The sequence below is a fragment of the Perognathus longimembris genome, chromosome 3, assembly GCF_023159225.1.
Source record: "Perognathus longimembris pacificus isolate PPM17 chromosome 3, ASM2315922v1, whole genome shotgun sequence".
Classification (NCBI taxonomy): domain Eukaryota; kingdom Metazoa; phylum Chordata; class Mammalia; order Rodentia; family Heteromyidae; genus Perognathus; species Perognathus longimembris.
In genome coordinates this window covers 26,423,098-26,443,238 of record NC_063163.1, presented here as the reverse complement: position 1 = coordinate 26,443,238, position 20,141 = coordinate 26,423,098, and the positions used below count along the sequence as shown (strand labels likewise).

Here is a 20,141-nt window from a genome sequence, read left to right as displayed (position 1 = left end):
ATACTCATTGGATCTTTTATATGGTAATTTTCATGTATATACATAGAAATTGACATACCTAAAATCTTATAGAATTAATTAATATTTCGTATGCATATAACAATTTGACTCACCAACAAGGCATTGCATATAAATAGATCAGTTCACTCTAACCCATCTTTTTTTTTTTAACTATTAAGGCTCCAAGAACAAAGAAGAAACAAAAGTAAAAGCAAAAACATTTGATTTATAATTGTGATTCCCAGTAGTATTTTCTAGTTTATTAAAATAAAACCTCTCTAAACCATAAGTGAAATTTCAAAAAAAATCAAAAGCCATTATAAAATATCCTTTTTGTAGTTAATACAATATTTTTCTTGTTCTTTATTGTCAAAGTGAAGTACAGAGGGGTTACAGTTTCATATGTAAAGCAAGTACATTTCTTATCCATCTTGTTACCTCCTCTCTCATTTTCCCCCATCCCCCTTCCCCCATTTCCCTCTACCCCCATGAGTTGTACAGTTGATTTACACCAATTGGTTTTGTAAGTATTGCTATTGCAATGGTTTGTCCTTTTATCCTTTGTCTCTCAATTTTGGTATTCCCTTTCACTTCCCTAGTTCAATACGTATATATACAGTATCTGGGGTAATAAGATCAGTTATCATATTAGCAGGGTGAAAACCACAGGAAGGGAATGAGAGAGGGAGAAAAAAAGGTATGGTTTCACATGGCATGTTGAAAAGAACTACAACAGTGATATAACTCTTTTTTTTTTTTTTTTTTTTTTTGGCCAGTCCTGGGCCTTGGACTCAGGGCCTAAGCACTGTCCCTGGCTTCTTCCCGCTCAAGGCTAGCACTCTGCCACTTGAGCCACAGCGCCGCTTCTGGACGTTTTCTGTATATGTGGTGCTGGGGAATTGAACCTAGGGCCTAGGCTATATCCCCAGCCCCTGTGATATAACTCTTATTCCAATAACTTATGTGTTCATACAGGCATAGCTATTGAGCTATTGTGACCTTCTGCTCTGACTATCCTGGAGATGTACTATTATTCTCTATGTGGGAAACCATAGAGTCCATGTTTCTTTGGGTCTGGCTCACTTCGTTTAGTATGATTTTTCCAAGTCCTTTAATTTCCTTACAAATGGGGCAGTATCATTCCTTCTGGTAGAGGCTTAGAATTTCATTGTGTACATTTTCATGATCCACTCATCTATTGAGGAGCATCTAGGTTCCATATTTTAACAATGACAAATTGCAGTACAATGAACATAGTTGTGCAGGTGGCTTTAGTGAGGTCTTGCTTATAATCTTTTGGGTAGATGCCCAAAAGTGGGACTGCTATGGTCACAAGGAAGCTCTATGTTTAGCCCTCTGAGATACCTCCACTGTGCTTTCCAGAATGGTTGAACAAGTTTATGTTCGCATCAACAATGTAGTTTTTGGTCATATCCCCTCCAGCATTTGTTATTAGTAGTTTTCCTGATAATGGACATTCTTAATGGGGTGAGGTAGAATCTCAGTGTTGTTTTGATTTGCATTTCTTCTATGGCCAGTGATGTAGAGGACTTCATAAATGCAACAAATTAAAGAAAGTTTGAACAAATGGAATTGCGTCAAACTGAAGAGATTTTGCACGGCAAAGGACATAGCTTCCAAGATAAAGAGAAAGCCCACAGATTGGGAAAAGACCTTTACTGACAAAGGCCTCATATCTAAAATATACATAGAACTCAGAAAATTAAATTCCTCCAAAACAAATCTTCAAAGAACCAATGGCCCCCTCTATGGGCCCAAGATCTAAAAAGAGACTTCTCGGAAGAGGAAATGAGAATGTCCAAGAGACACATGAAGATGTGCTCTACATCAATGCAATATTGTTAAAAGGATAACTGCATGATCTGTAATAAGCTGAACTTTAAAGCAATTTCTCTGATTTACGTATAATACATATAAAAATACTTAATTCACTGAGAATGAGTTATTTAAATGTTTTTCTAAATATGCCAAAATCACCTGTTTTTAAATTGGTATGAGATGTTCAATATTTATGTGTCTGAACACAGAAAATATCCATTATTTTATATGAATATATGAGTATATATGAATTTAGTAAACATACACTTATCATGAAAATAGCAGAGATACTAAAGGTCTTCATACACATACACATATAGAGAGGGAAAGATAGAGAGATAGACAGACACAGAGACAGACAGTTTGAAAAGCCTTATTTCTGGCTGTCATACATGAAGGGAGTGAAGTAGAACATTACTGTTTTGTTTTTGTTTTTAAAGAAACATGTATCGTTATAAGATCAGGTGATCTGTATGAATCTTTAAAACACTTGGCATATCATAGAAATGTATAAATCACAGAAAGACAACAGAGATCAACAGAGTTAAGATAGTGCTTATTCTAAGCTTTTAAATAAGGTGAGCCCTCTACATTTGCAATTTTCATATATGTAGACAATCAACTAGGCAACAAAATTATTGGAAAAACATTCATTGCTGCTACACTTGTACAGACTTTCTTGTCTTCATTAACCAACCAATATAGTTCAATTAGTTACATGCCATCTGTGTTGCGTTTGGTTTTATAGGTAACCCAGAGATGATTTAAAGTATATAGGAGGAATATATATATTAAAGAAAATCACTAGGCCATTTTATAAGGTAATTTAAAACCCACAAACTTTTATATTCATGTAGGTAGTAAAATAATTGTACTATGGATACCTAGAAAATTTTCATTTTATATTGACATTTAACAGTAATTGAAAAGATTATATGAGTCTTACACTAAGTATGTGGTTAGAGATGGTTTATATTGCAAACAAAAATCATTTTTTTAGCTAGATGTCTCAAAATTATGCAATTCTCATGATTGTTCTTACTAATGGAAATGGGAAGTGGTAAAAGCAGATTTCATGCTTCTCTGCTTACATTACCTCAATGGACATATGAATACACACACACACACACACACACACACACAGAGACATACATAAAAGAGACTCAGATACACAAAAAGATGATTAAAAACATAGATTTGTACATATCATTAATATATTTCCTTAATATTCATCTCCTTAATTACATACATATGAGAGATCTACTCATTTTATTGATCAGACTAAAGTCAAAGGAATGGTTGAAAGCCAGAGCCTTAAATTAACAAACATGAGATAGACATAATTCAGCTTCTGTAATTTGAGACAACAGTGTGGTCATTATAGAAACCAAAGGGATTTGTGGGTGCTGAGTGTATGAGGTTGTTTCTGTTGGGAAAAGAGACAGATAGTAGGATGAACAATGTGGCCTGTCATAGGACTGGGAAAGAGTAGATTACAATGGCATTAGGACAAAGAAGCCCTTATCTCATGGATGAAGGCAACTAATAATTGGTTCTCATTTATAAACACTTGAAACTATTACTAAAACATGCTCTTTGAACCTTTATGTGATCCTGAGTGTTAGTTACTCTCACCTATACTCTGTGGATGCATTCCCTCTCTGTTTGTTGTTACTGATTTCTTTGTTAGCCTAGCTTTCCTCTCTCTGGCATAGATTTAGTACTCATCTCTCACACCTGTGCTCCTCTGCCTGCTTCTCACTAGAAGGGAATCTGTTCTGCACCCTTAGTTCCCTGTAGTTTCCCTAATTACTGCATTGATTTTCTCAAATTAAAGAAGTTGCCTCTCCAGTTTAGGACTTCCATCAATCTCACCTGTAGTAATTTAAGGTGCTTTCTTTCAACCACTCTGTGACATTAGTTCTAATCAACAGCAGGACTTGATTTCTTTGATGGCATAGGGACATGTGCTAGCTTTCTTAGGTCACTGTCCTTTTTGGGTTGTACAAAGTTATGAGAGTCATACTGTGATCAGAATGTAATGGTGTCTGAGGGAGGGGGCAATCCCCCATCCCTCCAAGAGTCCACCACTCAGAGACAGTCTCTAGTAAAAAGATGAATTTATTGGGGAAATTCCACAGGGACCCATTCCAGCTTTCAGAAAAAAAACATATAACACAGAACAGGGCAGTGGCACAGAGACTTACTTCCGCAGGATTTCCAAGTACCAACAAACCAATTCAGCTCCAATGGGGAGCTGAATTGGGATGCCATGGGGATGACAGACACAAGACTCGAACATGTGGCATGGCATAATGGTGCCTGAGCTGGCCTGCCCCTAAATAGGGTCAGGTCAGGGGGCAGGATCAAAGGAAGCTCCCAGTTCCAAGCACTTGACAGACAGGTTCAGTAACCTATAGGCCATGTGCCCACCCACCCCTTTCTCTTGGGATTCAGGAACTCCCATTACCTGGAGATGGGGCTTCCCTGAGGCTTCCCTTCCTGTAGGAATACAGGCAGGCCCATCAAGAATTGGCATGCTGGGGCTGGAGATATGGCCTAGTGGCAAGAGTGCTTGCCTCGTATACATGAGGCCCTGGGTTCAATTCCCCAGCACCACATATACAGAAAACGGCCAGAAGCAGCACTGTGGCTTAAGTGGCAGAGTGCTAGCCTTGAGGAAAAGGAAGCCAGGGACAGTGCTCAGGCCCTGAGTCCAAGGCCCAGGACTGGCCAAAAAAAAAAAAAAAAAAAAAAAGAATTGGCATGCTGATTCAGGGAGGTGGGGCACTATTGTTTACAGGGAGAGGGAATCTTCCTGGGCTTCTGAAGAAAGTGGAGATGGAGTCAGCTTCTTCCCTCTTTCACTGGCCATATCTGACGTCCATATTACAAGAATTGCAATTGCTCTCTCCCAATTATTTCACTTTTTAACGCATATGAATATATATGTGATATATTATAATGTACATGTAATATACATATATATATGACACAGTGACTCACAACTACAACTCTAATATATACTGATACCTTTTTGTGGTAACAGTTTTAGTTTCTCAATCAACCATCCTCTACCTATTTGAAGTACTCATTTGTCAATATGGCTAAGTCTATAATACTGGCCAGTGTGGACATAGAACAGTTCCAAATTACAAACAATTCTAGGTAATTCTATCTTGAAGAGTTTTGTTTATGAAGCATTATCCATGTATGAATAATTTGAAACAATAAAGTATTTCATTTTTCTGTATTATGGTTTCTGAGAATTATGCATTTTATGAAAGCATTTATAAATATTTCTTCTTATAAGATGAAGATAGATTCCATGGTTTTTTTTCTACATTTTTTTTCTTTGTCTGGAATTGAATTATTTAGATGAGATGAAAAGAAAGATATAGGAGGGGCACAGAGATAAAGACAGAAGGGAGGAGAAGAAGGGAGAAGAGGGAGAGGAAGATGAGGGAGAGGAAGGAGAAGAAGAAGAAGAAGAAGAAGAAGAAGAAGAAGAAGAAGAAGAAGAAGAAGAAGAAGAAGAAGAAGAAGAAGAAAAGAAGGAGGAGGAGGAGGAGGAGGAGGAGGAGGAGGAGGAGGAGGAGGAGGAGGAGGAGGAGGAGGAGGAGGAGGAGGAGGAGGAGAAATGGATCATGGAGAGTCCATGTTGCAGGGGGCTGTCATATTCATGGATGTCATTCATTAGGGATTGAACCTTCACTGCCAAATACCAACAAACAAAACTGGCAACGTCTCAAATCTTGCATATTTTAGATTAACAGACTCCTGCCTTCTATAGAATAGGAAATATAGTAAAAATCCCTAATCAATCCCAAATTATTATAACCATAGTATAACAGAAAATTTTAAAAAAGAACAGAAAGACATTGTTATAAAAAAAGCAAAACTCCTCCTCTTGATTTCTTGACTTATCTGTCTTATTGTGAAACAAAAATTTTAAAAATATGTTGAACACAAAGTGTACACTCATGTGGAGGAGTGTAACTCAATGTGACAGATTATATTTTCTTTCTGTTTCCAAACTGAAGTTTGTGTTTGACATTCTCTTTTGGCAAACTATTTTTGACTGTTTTTCTCATGGTATTTTCAACCAATCGTGTTGGATATAAAGTTTTGTAGCACAAATAGATTATCTCTGGAGGGTAGAAGACTGGAGAATGAAACTAACAATGTACTGTGACTATCACTGTAATTTACACTGTGAATTGCTTTGGATTTATCAAGATTATATGCATGTAAAATATGCAATTTGTTTGAATAACAGCATGATAACTAATGATACTATTTGAGGCTAATATTGATGTTGCTTATGGAATTTTGTAATTTACTAAAACAGTTACAGACCCTCTTTGATTTTACCAATTAATAGGAATAATTATGCTTAAAATTACCAGTACTTCTTTAACATGAGAAAAATATATTTGTAAACAAGATATTATGCTGATATGAGCTCTCTCATCAGGGAGAGGGTAATCACAGAGGATCTATAAGTTTATGTGAAATTCACTGGAAAACAAATGTGACCCAATAATCACTTAAAATTTTAATACAAGTGTATGTTCACTCAGTCATTGGAGGTACAAGGAATTTGAGAAAATGATATTCCTTAGGCAAAGAATTAAGTTGGCCCACTGAATAGAAATTTATATTCTTTTCACAGTAAAGTTTGGGTAGACTGCTTAAGAGAGTGGAGAATTGAAGCTATTGAACACCACAATAAAGATTTCCACGTAAAGCACGAGAAAATATCTGACTCCTATTGGATGTAATCTGATTTAATTGGGGGGGGGCACAAAAATGATAATTTTGCATGGCTGTGTCAATATGACCTTTATGGATGGTCAAATGAAGTTTGGTCATTCTTTTAATTGCCAGTCCTGGGGCTTGGACTCAGTGAGCACTGTCCCTGGCTTCTTTTTCCTTAAGGCTAGCACTCTGCCTCTTGAGCCACAGTGCCACTTATGGTCATTTTCTATATATGTGGTGCTGGGGAATCAAACCCAGGACTTCATGTATAGGAGACAAGCACTCTTGCCACTAGGCCATATTCTCAGCCTCTTGGGTCATTCTTTTCATTACTATCAGGCCTTTCTCTCTCTTTAGAAAATTCTCAGTCAGTTATGTGGTCAGCTCTTGAAACTCTTACTCTGATTCTTCTTCAAAGTAAATAATTATTCCCATTTTTCAAAACTATCACAAAAATATTAGTGAAGGGAAAGTATCCAGTTGAATAAATCTTGTTTATTCTTTAGTTTTTAAAAATATATTTTAAATGATCTATAAGCAATTGTACAAAGGAGTTACCAACAAATCAGTTTATGAATACTATGCATTAAAATTTGTATCATCCACTTCAACATTCTCCCCTTTGTGCTTTGATTATTATGACTGTATTCTTCCATTTCCTCTCCATTCAAATATCCCCTACCCTAAGCCTCTCTTATCAGCTTTCAACTGCCATAACAAACAAGCAAACAAACAAACCAAAACAAATGAAGTAGATAAAGCTGATCATGTGATTGGCAAGATCATGTGATTCAAGATGTGGCCACTGTAATAATATTCCTAAGTAGTATTACTTAGGAATTAACATACTGATTTTCTCTTATTATATTAGTATCATAAGTGACCTCTGCATGATTTGCATAGGTATTATTATTTTTTATTATTGTCTTCAAATAGTTGTGTAACAGACTTTTAATTTGTACAACGCATCATGAGTAATTTTCAGTATTTGTTAAATGAAAAAGTTATTTTAAATTATGGGTAGTATCAATAAGTCTGTCTAAAATTAATGTTTGATCCTAAAAAGAGGAAATTTGTTATATTATATGAGGTAGACACTCTGAAGTAAGTTTATCATAAGTAAGTTTGTCATAAAAAAATCAAGATTAAAATTTTATTTTTAGTTATCCATTCAAACAGTAATATCCATAAAATAACTAGGCAACTACAATTTCATAATTTAATATTTCAATGTTTGTTAAATTGCAGAGTTTTAGGGATCTTCTTAATTTTCATTACTATGTAGAAATTTATTTTTTTTAATTGTGATGAAGCTTTCAAAAAGATTATATTGCCTTTTTAAAATAGCCTTATTCATCTACTAATTTATACTAGAATCCTCTCCTTACCTTTCCAAAGGACCCAGAACTTTGGTGTGAAGACATCACCACTAGAGAGCAATATTGCACTCTGAAATATCTATAAATCTTTACCTAATTGATAATGTTCACTAAGCAAGATTGATAATCATTAAATTAATATTTTAACTCTTCTTTAGACTCGTAATTTAAAAATTAAATTAGCTAATTTTTTTCAATGAAAAATGTCAACTAGGAAAATTCTCATAATTTTCAGGTCATAATTATTAACAAAATATTGTTTGACTTATGTTGTTCAAAACAGTTTATGGAGACTTTTTGTGTTAAGTCTCATACACACAGCACTTTTTTAATTCCTTTTATACATTTATGCATTTATTAATTTATTTATCTGCAGTACTGGTGTCTGAATTTAGAGCCTCACACTTATTATTTCTGCCTCTCAATTGGTTTTGTGTCCACATTTAACATAATGAGTCACCATTGTGTACAAGAGTTCCCTGGAGGGGCTGGGGATATGGCCTAGTGGCAAGCGCGCTTGCCTCTTATACATGAAGCCCTTGGTTCGATTCCCTAGCACCACATATACAGAAAATGCCAGAAGTGGCGCTGCGGCTCAAGTGGTAGAGTGCTAGCCTTGCGCAAAAAGAAGCCAGGGACAGTGCTCAGGTCCTGAGTCCAAGGCCCAGGACTGGCAAAAAAAAAAAAAAGTTCCCTGGAATATTGTGCATTTGGACCAGTCCAATAACTTACTTTTGAAATTATCATCTTACTTACAGATTGATGGGTTCACATTTTGTAGATTCTATCTGTAGGTTAATTATAAGGAATTTATATTTATTTTTAAGCTTACCACAATTAGTTTGATGATATTTAAATTTTCTCCCTGTTTTCAGATGAAACAATTTTTAAGGGTAAGTAGTGGTGTTCGTGTGTGTGTGTGTGTGTGTGCGCGCGCGCGCGCGCGCGCTTCTTTTTCTGCTCACCCATCAAGGGATATGCTAATTACTTCCATAATTTGACAGTGGGATTGCTAGATAATAATATCCTCACTTTTGGCTTTTTATTTATTTATTTTCTTTAGAACATGGAATTTGAACCCAGGGCTCAATCACTAGACAAGTGCTCTACCTATTGCACCATAACTGAGGTCTTCTGTTTTGTTTTGTTTCTGAGAATGAGTCTAAGTGAGCTAACAACGTTGGCTCTAGTAAATTCACTCGAGGTAGCACTCTAGAAGGTCTGAATGTAAAAAAAGCTTTTACCACAAATTTCTCTTTTACTCTATTTTTTTAATTTGTAAGCTATGCCAATTGAACAATTCCAAAATAAAATACATTCAATAAACCAAATTTAAATGATTCACTTATTTTTACCTTGCAATTAAAAGTCCTATTTGGCTAGAGATATCAAGATTTTCTTTTTGGAATTATGATTTTATGAAGTTATTTTAAGCATTCAAAATCAAATAGAATTTCTAACAAGGGAACTAGAAAACTATTTTTCTAGTGACATAGTTGGAGCGTCTGTTCTTTTTCTCTGTTTAAATGCAAAAGAAACCTGAGAAAAATAAAGCAAAGGAGCTAAAGGCAAAATTGGCTTGAAATGTGATTCATAGAATCAGATAACAAAGAAGAAACAAAGTCTAAAAGTGTAGTTCAACTGCCTTTAAGCCTATGATTCTGGGAAGTCACTCTGATTATATGTAAGCACTCCCCCTCCCCCACACAACACACTTCTAGTATCAGGATTGCACTCTGGACTTTGCACTTTTGTGCAGCTTTTTCATTTAAGGCTGTTGTTCTATCACTTAAGCTAAGTTCTCATAGCTGTATTTTCCTGAAGAGGCTTTTTATTTTTCTGTCTAGGTTGGCTTTCAAACTCACTCTTCAGATCCTTCCTTGAGTAACTAGGATTACAAGGAAGAGACACAGGCACTCAGTAATTTCACTCATCATAATAAGGAAAGCAGTAGATCAATAATTGTACCAGGATCCTTGGGTGTTACAATTTTACTTACATAGATATTTTTCAGTATGCTATCTGCAAACAATAGTTACTAATGTCAATTAACATGATTAAGTAGCAATTTACATATTTAATGATACTTGTTGAATTAGTACATGCTATTTAATAAAAGCAAAATGATGAAAAAAAAACATATTCCTTTTCATGTGAAATATTCAGTTAGCCCAACTCCATCAACATAGATGTGACTACATGATTACAAACTTCAATAAAGTTTGAAGGACGAGTTACTCTAAGAAAATAAGGCAGGAGAAATGAATTTATTAGAGGATCAAATACTTAATGAGAAACATACAAAGATTTTATTCAAGACATCTCAATAAATAGGAAATGGTGGGTTAAAGATTGACTTTGGAGCCCAAAGGCAGTGAATGATTATGTAGAAAGATACTGAATAAGGAAGGCAGAGATTAGTGGGAAGGTTGGTGAGCAGATGCAATAAAGGATGGCCAAGATATCTATGGTTGACACTGAGATCAGTGAGTGTTCTGTGATCATAGATTTTTGATCAGGGAATGGTTGGAAATTCTTTGGAGACACCTAGTAATGTAGCACTAGAAATGGGTAAATTTAATATACACCTTTGTTTCTTTTGGAGTAAACTTACTTAAGAATACATGTTAAGTAAAGAATATTATGAAACACATTAAATATGATGTCAAATATTTGTAGTTCATGAAGCAAAATATTTTCTTCTGTTTTTATATTTTTTTCTTCTGGTTGTTTTGCTTTCAAATATATTCTTGATGCAACACATATTGTATAACACTGACATCACTATCAGGGATTTTTCTTATTATAGAAGCTGTTTCCAATTTTGGAAACATAGTGGGTTCAAAATATCACATTGAATATATTTAAACATAGTGATGGAAATTCTCAAAAGTCCAACAATACTTGGAATTACTCTAGAGCTAATCACCACATGGGAAAATCCTAGATATGCTATCTTGAAAATTATAAGAGAATATTTTTTCCCAATTACATATCAAGCCTTAAGTCAGAGGTTTATCTTATACTATTAAGAGTTTCTATTTGGGGTCTTTTATTGTTCCATATGAATTTCTGGACTGTTTCCTCTATTTCATTAAAAAAATGGTGTTGGGATATTAATGGGTATTGCATTGAATTTGTAGATAGCCTTTGGCAATATTGCCATTTTGACTATATTAATCCTCCCAATCCAGGAGCATAGGAGGTTTTTCCATTTCGTTTTTCATGGTTATAAATTTCTCATCATAGAGGTCTTTCACTCCTTTGGTTAAGGATATTCCTAGGTATTTTATGGTTTTTGAGGCTATTGCAAAAGGAGTTGCTTTCCTAATTTCAGCCTCTGTCTTCAGGTCATTAGCATATAGAAAGGCCTTTGATTTTTGAGGGTTTATTTTATATCCTGCAACTTTGCCAAAGTTTTGGATTAGCTCTAGTAGTTTGGGAGTAGAGTCTATGGGGTTCTTTAGGTATAGGATTATGTCATTTGCAAAGAGAGAAAGTTTAACTTCAGCTTTTCCTATTTGGATCCCCTTTATGTTTTCTTCTTGCCTAGTTGCTCTGGCTAGGAATTCGAGTACTATGTTGAAGAGAAGGGGAGAGAGTGGACATCCCTGTTTTGCTGATTTTAAAGGGAATGGTTTTAGCTTTTCACCATTTAAAATTATGCTTGCTTTGTCATAAACTGCCTTTATTATACTCAGGAGTGTTCCCTGGAATCCAAATTTTTTCCAGGGCTTTTATCATAAATGGGTGCTGGAGCTGGATGAATTACAATACCAAACTTCAAGCTGTATTATAAAGGTATAGTAATAAAAACAGCAAAGTATTGGCACCAGAAAAGGCCTGAAGACCAATAGAACAGAATTGAAGACCCAGAAAAGAACCCTCAGAACTATGCCTACTTAATCTTTGATAAAGGAGCTAAAACAATAGGATGGAAGAAAGATAGTCTCTTTAACAAATGGTGCTGGCAAAACTGGTTCAACACCTGCGAAAACTAAAACTAGATCCTTATATATCACCCTGCACCAAAATGAATTCTAAATAGATCAAAGAACTCGAAATTAAAACAGATACCCTGAAAACCCTAAAGGAAGAAGTATGAGAAACACTTGGGCTTCTTGGCACAGGACAGAACTTCCTGAACAAAGACCCAGAAATGCTACAAATCAAAGAAAGGATGGACAAATGGTACTGCATCAAAATGCAGAGCTTCTGTAGGGCATAGCTCGCAATATAAACAGAAAGCCTACAGATTGGGAAAAGATCTTTACTGACCATACAAAGGACAAAGGCCTCATATCTAAAATATATGCAGAACAAAAAAAAATAAATTTCTCCATAACAAACCTCAAAGAACCAACAGCCCCCTCAACAAGTGGGCTAAAGTCTTAAAAAGAGACTTCTCTGATGAAGAAATGAGAATGGCCAAGAGACATATGAAAAAGTGCTCTACATCACTGGCCATAAAAGAAATGCAAATCAAAACAACATTGAGATTCCACCTCATCCCAGTAAGACTGTCCTGTATCAAGAAAACTAACAATAATAAATGTTGGAGGGGATGTGGCCAAAAGGGAACCCTACTTCATTGTTGGTGGGAATGTAAACTGGTTCAGCCACTCTGACAAGCGGTATGGAGATTCCTCAGAAGGCTAAACATAGAGCTCCCCTATGACCCAGCAGCCGCACTTTTGGGCATCTACCCAAAAGACCACAAACTAGAACACACTAAAGACACCAGCACAACAATTTTCATCACAGCACAATTTGTCTTAGCTAAAATATGGAACCAACCCAGATGCCTCTACTGAGGTAGATGAATGAATCAGGAAAATGTGGTACATATACACAATGTAATTTTATACCTCTATCAGAAAGAATGGCATTGCCCCTTTTGTAAGGAAATGGAAGGACTTGGAAAAACATTATACTAAGTGAAATGAGCCAGACCCAAAGAAAACTGGACTCTATGGTCTCCTCATAGGGAATAATTAGCTAGTCACATCAGAGGATCACAAGAGCCTAATAGCTATGCCCCTATTAATGCATAAGATAACGCTAAGTGAAATGAACTCCATGTTACGGAAATGAGTGATATATCACTGTTGTAATTACTTTCAACATGCTATGTGAAACTGTAGCTTCTATTGTTGTTGATCCTCTTGTATCCCCTTCCTGTGGTTGTACCTGCACTATAACTGTATCTTACCTGAGTACACTGGAAACTGTATATACTGGTATTAGAATTAGGAAAGTGAAAGGGAATACCAAAATCGAGAGACACAGGATAAAAAGACAAAAGACTACAAAAGCAATACTTGCAAAACTATTTGGTGTAAACCAACTGAACAATTCATGGGGGGAGAGGGAAAGAGGGAGGGGAAGGGGGAATGAGGGAGGAGGTAACAGTACAAGAAATGTATCCAATACCCAACATATGAAACTGTAATCTCTCTGTACATCTCTTTGAAAATAAATAAAATAAAAAAGATGACAGACCCCCCCAAAAAAGAGTTTCTAGCCTAGCTCCAAGATACTTTGTTATGCTAAGATTGTTAGAATCCATCATCATATTATTTCTGATCTTTCAAGTTACCTTTAGTTGAGATTTTGCTTTTAATAATTTTCATTCACTTCTTTTTCAAAATAAATTACAAGAAACAGCAATATGCATAAAACAATATGCATAAAACAACTGTACAACTTGTGGGTCGAGGAAGGAGTTGGGATGGGGAAAGGGAGAGAAAAATGAGAAAGGAGGTAACAAGTTAAATAAGTAATGTACCCCTGCCTTACATATGAAACTGTAACCCCTCTGTACGATGAAGGAGAAGATTGAGTAAGAAAAAGTGAAGATTTGAAAGGTGAAGTGGTAAGACAAGAGCACTGGGGCAGGTTTAGATTTAGAGGTGCGAATTTAACAACATGGTCTATGGGAGGTAACGAAACCATTGGTCAGATATCTGTATTCTAAGAATTTAGGTTGTAATAAAACAAATAGTTAAGACTTCTTTCTTCTCTCATATAAGTATAAAATGCAAGACTGTAGAGATTGCACTTTAATAATTAATAACATGAATACACACTCTTCTATTTAAAATAATTCTTAATTCTCACTTAAGGAGTGCTGAGATTTGGTTGTAGTTGTGTATGCTCTAAATATTGAATGTAATATGCTGTGATAAGTTATTGTATTTTGAAATTTATGTCGACATCACTACTGCATACTTGATTTTTAAGTCCATCATATTTGATCTTTCCAAAATACTAAGGTTATGAGCTACTTTCCTCTGAACCACCTCCATCTACTGTTCTAGCATGAGGTTTACTGAAGTGATCTACACACATTTCTAAAACAATATTTTGAACTGATAACAGTTCAAATAAATAAACAGAAGTTTAAAAAGACATGTAAATAAATCATTAGAGAATGGAACTGAACTACTTTTATATTTGAAGTATTAATTGAACATGAAAATAAGACTTGATAACAAAATGCTGCATATTAAATGTGACAATATTTTTGTATTATAATGGCCTCAGTTATAAAAAAATATTATATGGAGTTTATATAGTTTCTATACTCACTTCCATCACAAAAGCTATGTGGTTTTCTTATATATAAAATACAGTCATAGAAAAATATTTAAATTCTTTTTTTTTTTTTTTTTTTTTTTTTGGCCAGTCCTGGGCCTTGGACTCAGGGCCTGAGCACTGTCCCTGGCTTCTTCCCACTCAAGGCTAGCACTCTGCCACTTGAGCCACAGCGCCGCTTCTGGCCGTTTTCTGTATATGTGGTGCTGGGGAATCGAACCTAGGGCCTCGTGTATCCGAGGCAGGCACTCTTGCCACTAGGCCATATCCCTAGCCCCCTTAAATTCTTATTACTGAGTATTTCCCACAAACTTGTGAAGTGTTATCAACTGTCCATTGGGTAGTTTGCTTTGAAAACGCTTCTACTTCTGGACAATGAGCCCTAATTTTACAGTATACTAAAATACTGTATTCCTAATTACTAATTGCTGATTTACTTGTTGTGTTCTCAGTCATGAATATGAAACCAATGTTCTCTGTAATATTAGGAAAACCAGGCAATAGTACTGATTCTAAACAATATGTCTAGTAAGATTCACACTTACCTGAACCGTATACTTATCATTAAGGCTTCTTTTAATTGGCTACAGACATAATCTACTGGTAGATCACTGGCTTAGCATAAACATGGTCTTTCTGAGTTCAATTCCCTGAACGACCAGCATGGAAAATAATAAAATTTAAATGAGCAATTACATTTGATTTTCCATAGTTTATACATGTTAAATAGCATATGATACACTGTGCCAACATTTAAAGATTATTTTTGTTGACATTTGGTGATTTTCCAAGTTTATTTTTTCCTGAGTATTTGTGTGTGTGTGTGTGTGTGTGTGTGTGTGTGTGTGTGTGTATGAATTTTAAAACAATGAAATAGAGCCAAAAGTAAGTTAGGTCTGATGATTTATTTTGATCTATAGTTTCTAGTTTCTGATTTTGAAATGTATTGTCATTAATGATGTCAGTACTCCAATTAGTATATCTCCAAGATTCATGAAAGTCTTTATACATCACTAAAGCCAGCATGCCTCACTTTGTAAACTATTTATATCAAACTGCCTCTGAAGATAGGAACTATTAATATTTCTAGGTAGACTCTTATTTTTACTGGATTTGGATGTTTAAATATACATGTAATAAATTGGATATATTTGTTTTTGAGCTTTACAATTCTCAAATATATCAGTTTTAATAAAGTAGTAATTAGTAACTATTTTACTTAGCTTCCTTTAAGCATATAGGATAAATTACTGCATCTTTAGGAATAATTCCAACCCAAGTTTTATGTTTACTCCACTAAATGGATGAAAAGCTCAAGTTTTTCTATTTTGAAGTCAAATGTACACTGAATAGGTTAGTTTGCAAACTTCATTATGTCCATGGCATTGTTAGATTCATTTTTGTAACCCTATTTTGATTGAGTATCTAACATTCTTAGTTCTCTTTTAATATACCTTAAAATTACAAATTAACTGTCTCCCCATTAAAATAATAGTTGCATTAAATGTGAATATAACAGAATACATTCATAATGCTTACAATTTAAAGTCATATCAATAGAATTCATGAAGTGTAAAAATTTGGTAATTGTTTTGTTCTTCCACATCACAGTGGCCAGTATAAAGAGCACCTATATATTGTTTTATTTTATATTTTCTCTCTGGAAATGAATCAACTTTATAAGAAGCTCATTGATCTAAGTGAAAGCTCAAAAGTTGTGTCTGTATATAATTTGTTCTTGTGAAGTAATTAAAATACATTAGCATATCCATGATTATTCTACTGCACATTTCTCCTCTAATTCTTTTCAGTAATGTATTCTGATATCATATGAATCTAAATGCAAATCCTTCATATCCTCCTCATTTTATGCCCAAAGAAGTAATGATGGAATGAACAATAATGACTCACAATTCTCTAAAAATGTTAACAATCAGCAGGAGTTAATTTCATGGAGGCCCAGGATTTTTCAGTGGTTTCAAATTAGCAGTGTCAAATTACAATGTCAAACTGGAAATGAGCTAGGAAGGATATTAACTGCTTAAGAGAACGTACTTCCATTAGTGAGATCAAAAGATCAAAACAGCTGCATATGAAAGTGACCAGCAACAGTTGGATTCTAGGACTTACTTTGAAGAAGGAAAAAATGAGCAGAAAGTAAAAGCACCCAAAGGAAAGTTGAGATTGAGAACAGGAGCCCTGCTTGGGGAGGGATGCACATGAGATAGTATTTTCTCCATCGCGTTATTCCCGGAGTACAAAACCAAACGCACAAGGACCCTAGATATTCAGGCTATGCCAGCGACTTGTTCAGCAAAGGGAATGCTTTCTGATTTGTCTTGAAATCAGTTTTACTTTATATCAATCAGATAATGTTCAGAAACGAATAGAAGTCAAAGACCAAAGAACTGAATAAGCACAGAACTATGAGAACCACCTCTTTTACAAATGTACCAAAATGTATGCACTTTCAATTCCATTGACGACTTGCAAATCAAGACCATGTGTAGTAAGCTAAGGAAATCAACGAGCAAAGTTTTAATGAGATTACAATTTGGGCAGTGAGAAATCAGAGGCTGGCATCGAACTCAACATTTCCACCCGGAAATCATTTAGACTTAGTGAACCACAACAGCACAAGAGGAGAAAGGAGTGGGGACTGGAAAGGCACGTGGGTGACCCAGAGGGACATACTGTACCTGTGTCCACATCCTTCACCTGTTGCCTGGCTGGAGTTGACTGGCTCCACTTTGAGCTCTTGCAGGACCAGCCCTTCCTCGTGGGGTCCGGGGAAGTCCATGCCTGGCACCGCTTCCTCCTCTAGGGACTCCACATAGAACAGGGTCCTGGCTGGCTGCTGGCTGCCCTGCCCAGGAGCCCCTTGCTGCAGCCTTGTGGCCACCGGTAGTAGGGTGCCATTGAGCGGATTGAAGGAAGAAGAGGAAGAGGAAGAGGACGAAGAAGAAGAGGAAGGTTTCTTCCAAAAAGCGCTCACATTGCCTCTCTCTTGGCTTTTGAGCAGGCGACTCTGGCTGGGTCCCCAGTGCTCAAAGCCGCCGCTTCCGTCCGGTTGGAGGCAGCCGCCCCCCGCTGGGCTGCCCTGGGATGGCGAAGGATGGCTGAAGAGTTTCCAGCGGAGTCGCAGGATGTGCTTCACGTCAAAGTCTTTTCTCCCAGAGCCTGACATGGTGTAGCAAGGAAAGCAAAGCGATGGCAGGTCACCCAAGAGTAGCGGGCCAGCAGACCAGGGGAGAAGCCAGCAGTGTCCTGGGCGGGGAAAGAGATCGGATGCGCTCTGAGCCCTCCTGGAGCCTAAGGAGGCAGACAGGCGGGCTGCGCTCGCCCTGCCAAGCCCAGACACCCGCGCCGATCGCGGAGGGCAAAGGAGCGCGGCTCAGCTACGATCAAGTCCTGTGGACCGAGGCGTGAGAAGGTCACACGTCGGGTGCTGAGGCAGAAGTGGGACAACAGTGGCTGTGAATCCTCGAAATCCACGTTGTGGCCCGAAGGGAGCCCCTGAAGCTGGAGATGCGCGAGCAGCGCACGTCTGCGCGCTCCGAGGCTCGGGAGGTGGCCGCCGCTGGGTACACCTCACTGGGGCAGTCTCCACAGAGCCTTAGTCAGGAACGTGCTGGAGCTCCTGTCCGTGCGAGCTCTAACAGAGTTCGGTGCCCAGGGACAGCAGAGAGAGGAAGAAGAGCCCCAAGTCGCGAAGAAGAAACGTGAAGAAGCGTACCCCTCTCCCCAGCCTTCCAGGTGCACCTGTGTCCCCCTCTCTTAGAAAATGCCCTGACAGCGTGCTGTAACAAAGTCCAATGTTTTCTGCAATGCGAGAAGGGGTGGTTTTATATAATCAGTTTGTAAAGGCGACAAAATAAGATATTCCAGAACATAGAGAAGCTAAGGGAGAAAAGCCCGCCCGCGAAGCTGTCAAGGTCCTCACTGTAGAATTTTCTCTCTGCCTCAGCGCCTCCTCCTCCGTAAGTGACGCAGATGTGCACTGGGGCCTATACCGAGAGAAAGAGGGAGGGAGTGCGGGCTTCAATCCTCTCATGCAAGTGAGTCTGCTGCTCTTATTGTCCCCCTTGCATAGGTCCTGCCACCTTTTTTTTTTTTTTAACCTTCCTTCCTCAGGGCATTATGGTGTAGCCATAAAAGTAAAGCAAACAGGCATTTGTGTTATTGTCAGTAAACAGCACACATAAATCATGGCGATGTAAACTTAATAGGCTGCCATTCGTTTGCAGGTTGCAGGTTAATAGCTTGAATTATTTAATAAACCGCATCCTTTCACCTTTAGCCTTAGTTTCTCCCTAGTGAGACAAGGAGGAAGCAGGGCGGCTGGCGTGAAAAGATGCCACGCCACCAGCCTGACACTCACATTGTGATTCTGCAATTAATGCACCAAGCAGTGCCTCATCCCCAGGGGCAAGAGGGACAGGGGAGACATATGAATTTCGGCTGAACACAGGAGACACGTGTGGCCCAATCTGCATATTTGGTGAGGAGTTTCAGAGTGAAAGCTCTTGTCAGCATACACGAGGAATGGAATAAAACAATGGAAGGAATTGAAAGCATAACCTTGAGGTACATAAACCATAGTGTTGTGTGTGTGTGTGTTGTATGTGTGTGTGTTTGTGTGCGTATCATGGAAGAGTTCATGGAATACACGGGCACAACTAAAGGCTGCCTTCCTCCAAATGACTGTTTAGAGGTGTGCTTATTATTTTATTATCTTTAAGTAGATGCATAAAGGAGTTGCCACTCAACGAGGCAGTCTATGAATACATGGTGATCAATGTCAGCACTTTCAACATTCTCACCCACCCCTCCCAAGCTACACCTTCTCTCACTTTTCTAACATCTGATAGGACACATATTGCATATTAGACTGCATCCTCCCCTCTCCTCCTCTTCACGTGTCTCCCTCCCTCCCCTTAATTCCACCTCACTGTTTTCAAGTACCTCTTCCCTGGCGTTTATTTTATTGAACCATGGGTTTTGCCTTTCTAATGAATTACAGCTTGAGTTTTCCCCTAAGTCTACTGTATTCCAATTCATACATTTAGGTATACTCGAATGTCATTCAAGGTATTTATTTATATATTTATACAGATTCTTTTTTAGATATAAATTCTTGAAAATTTTGTCTTTAATTTTCCTTTACTGAAGGTTAGGAAGCCTAGAAGACAATATTTGCCTAGTGTATCCAGGAGTGTGACATGTTGTCCATTCCTGGAATTTAACAGGTTCCACAACACCTCAAGAATCCCTAGGAATCCACATGTAAGTGCTGTTGTATTACACTTCCATTAATCCACGATTGGACAGCAAACTCTAATAGGAACCCAAGTTAATGTGAGTGTCTTCTGAGACAAAGCTGGACATTTTAATAAAATCAGACATTAAACACACAAAGCTTACTTTCAAGGGAAGAAAATTCTTTGTTGTGTATTTAAAATATTGATTTATGTCACAACAGCTGGACTGAAATCCCCTGTGCCTTGGTTTTTCTCTCAGTATTCAGTTTTGTTAAAAAGAAAAACCTATAAAGGGAGTGATGAT

General features: G+C 37.1%; 1 protein-coding gene across 2 annotated transcripts in view; it reads right to left on the bottom strand.

Annotated features, from left to right (window-relative positions):
- Klhl1 (kelch like family member 1) overlaps positions 1-17,763 on the bottom strand; it is a 226,787-nt gene extending 209,024 nt beyond the window's left edge. For both annotated transcript variants that reach the window (XM_048341261.1, XM_048341262.1), the window contains exon 1: positions 17,276-17,763. In XM_048341261.1, the coding sequence (XP_048197218.1) occupies positions 17,276-17,763 (488 nt within the window). The remainder of the gene's footprint in view (positions 1-17,275) is intronic.
- Between the last annotated feature and the right edge of the window lie 2,378 nt (positions 17,764-20,141).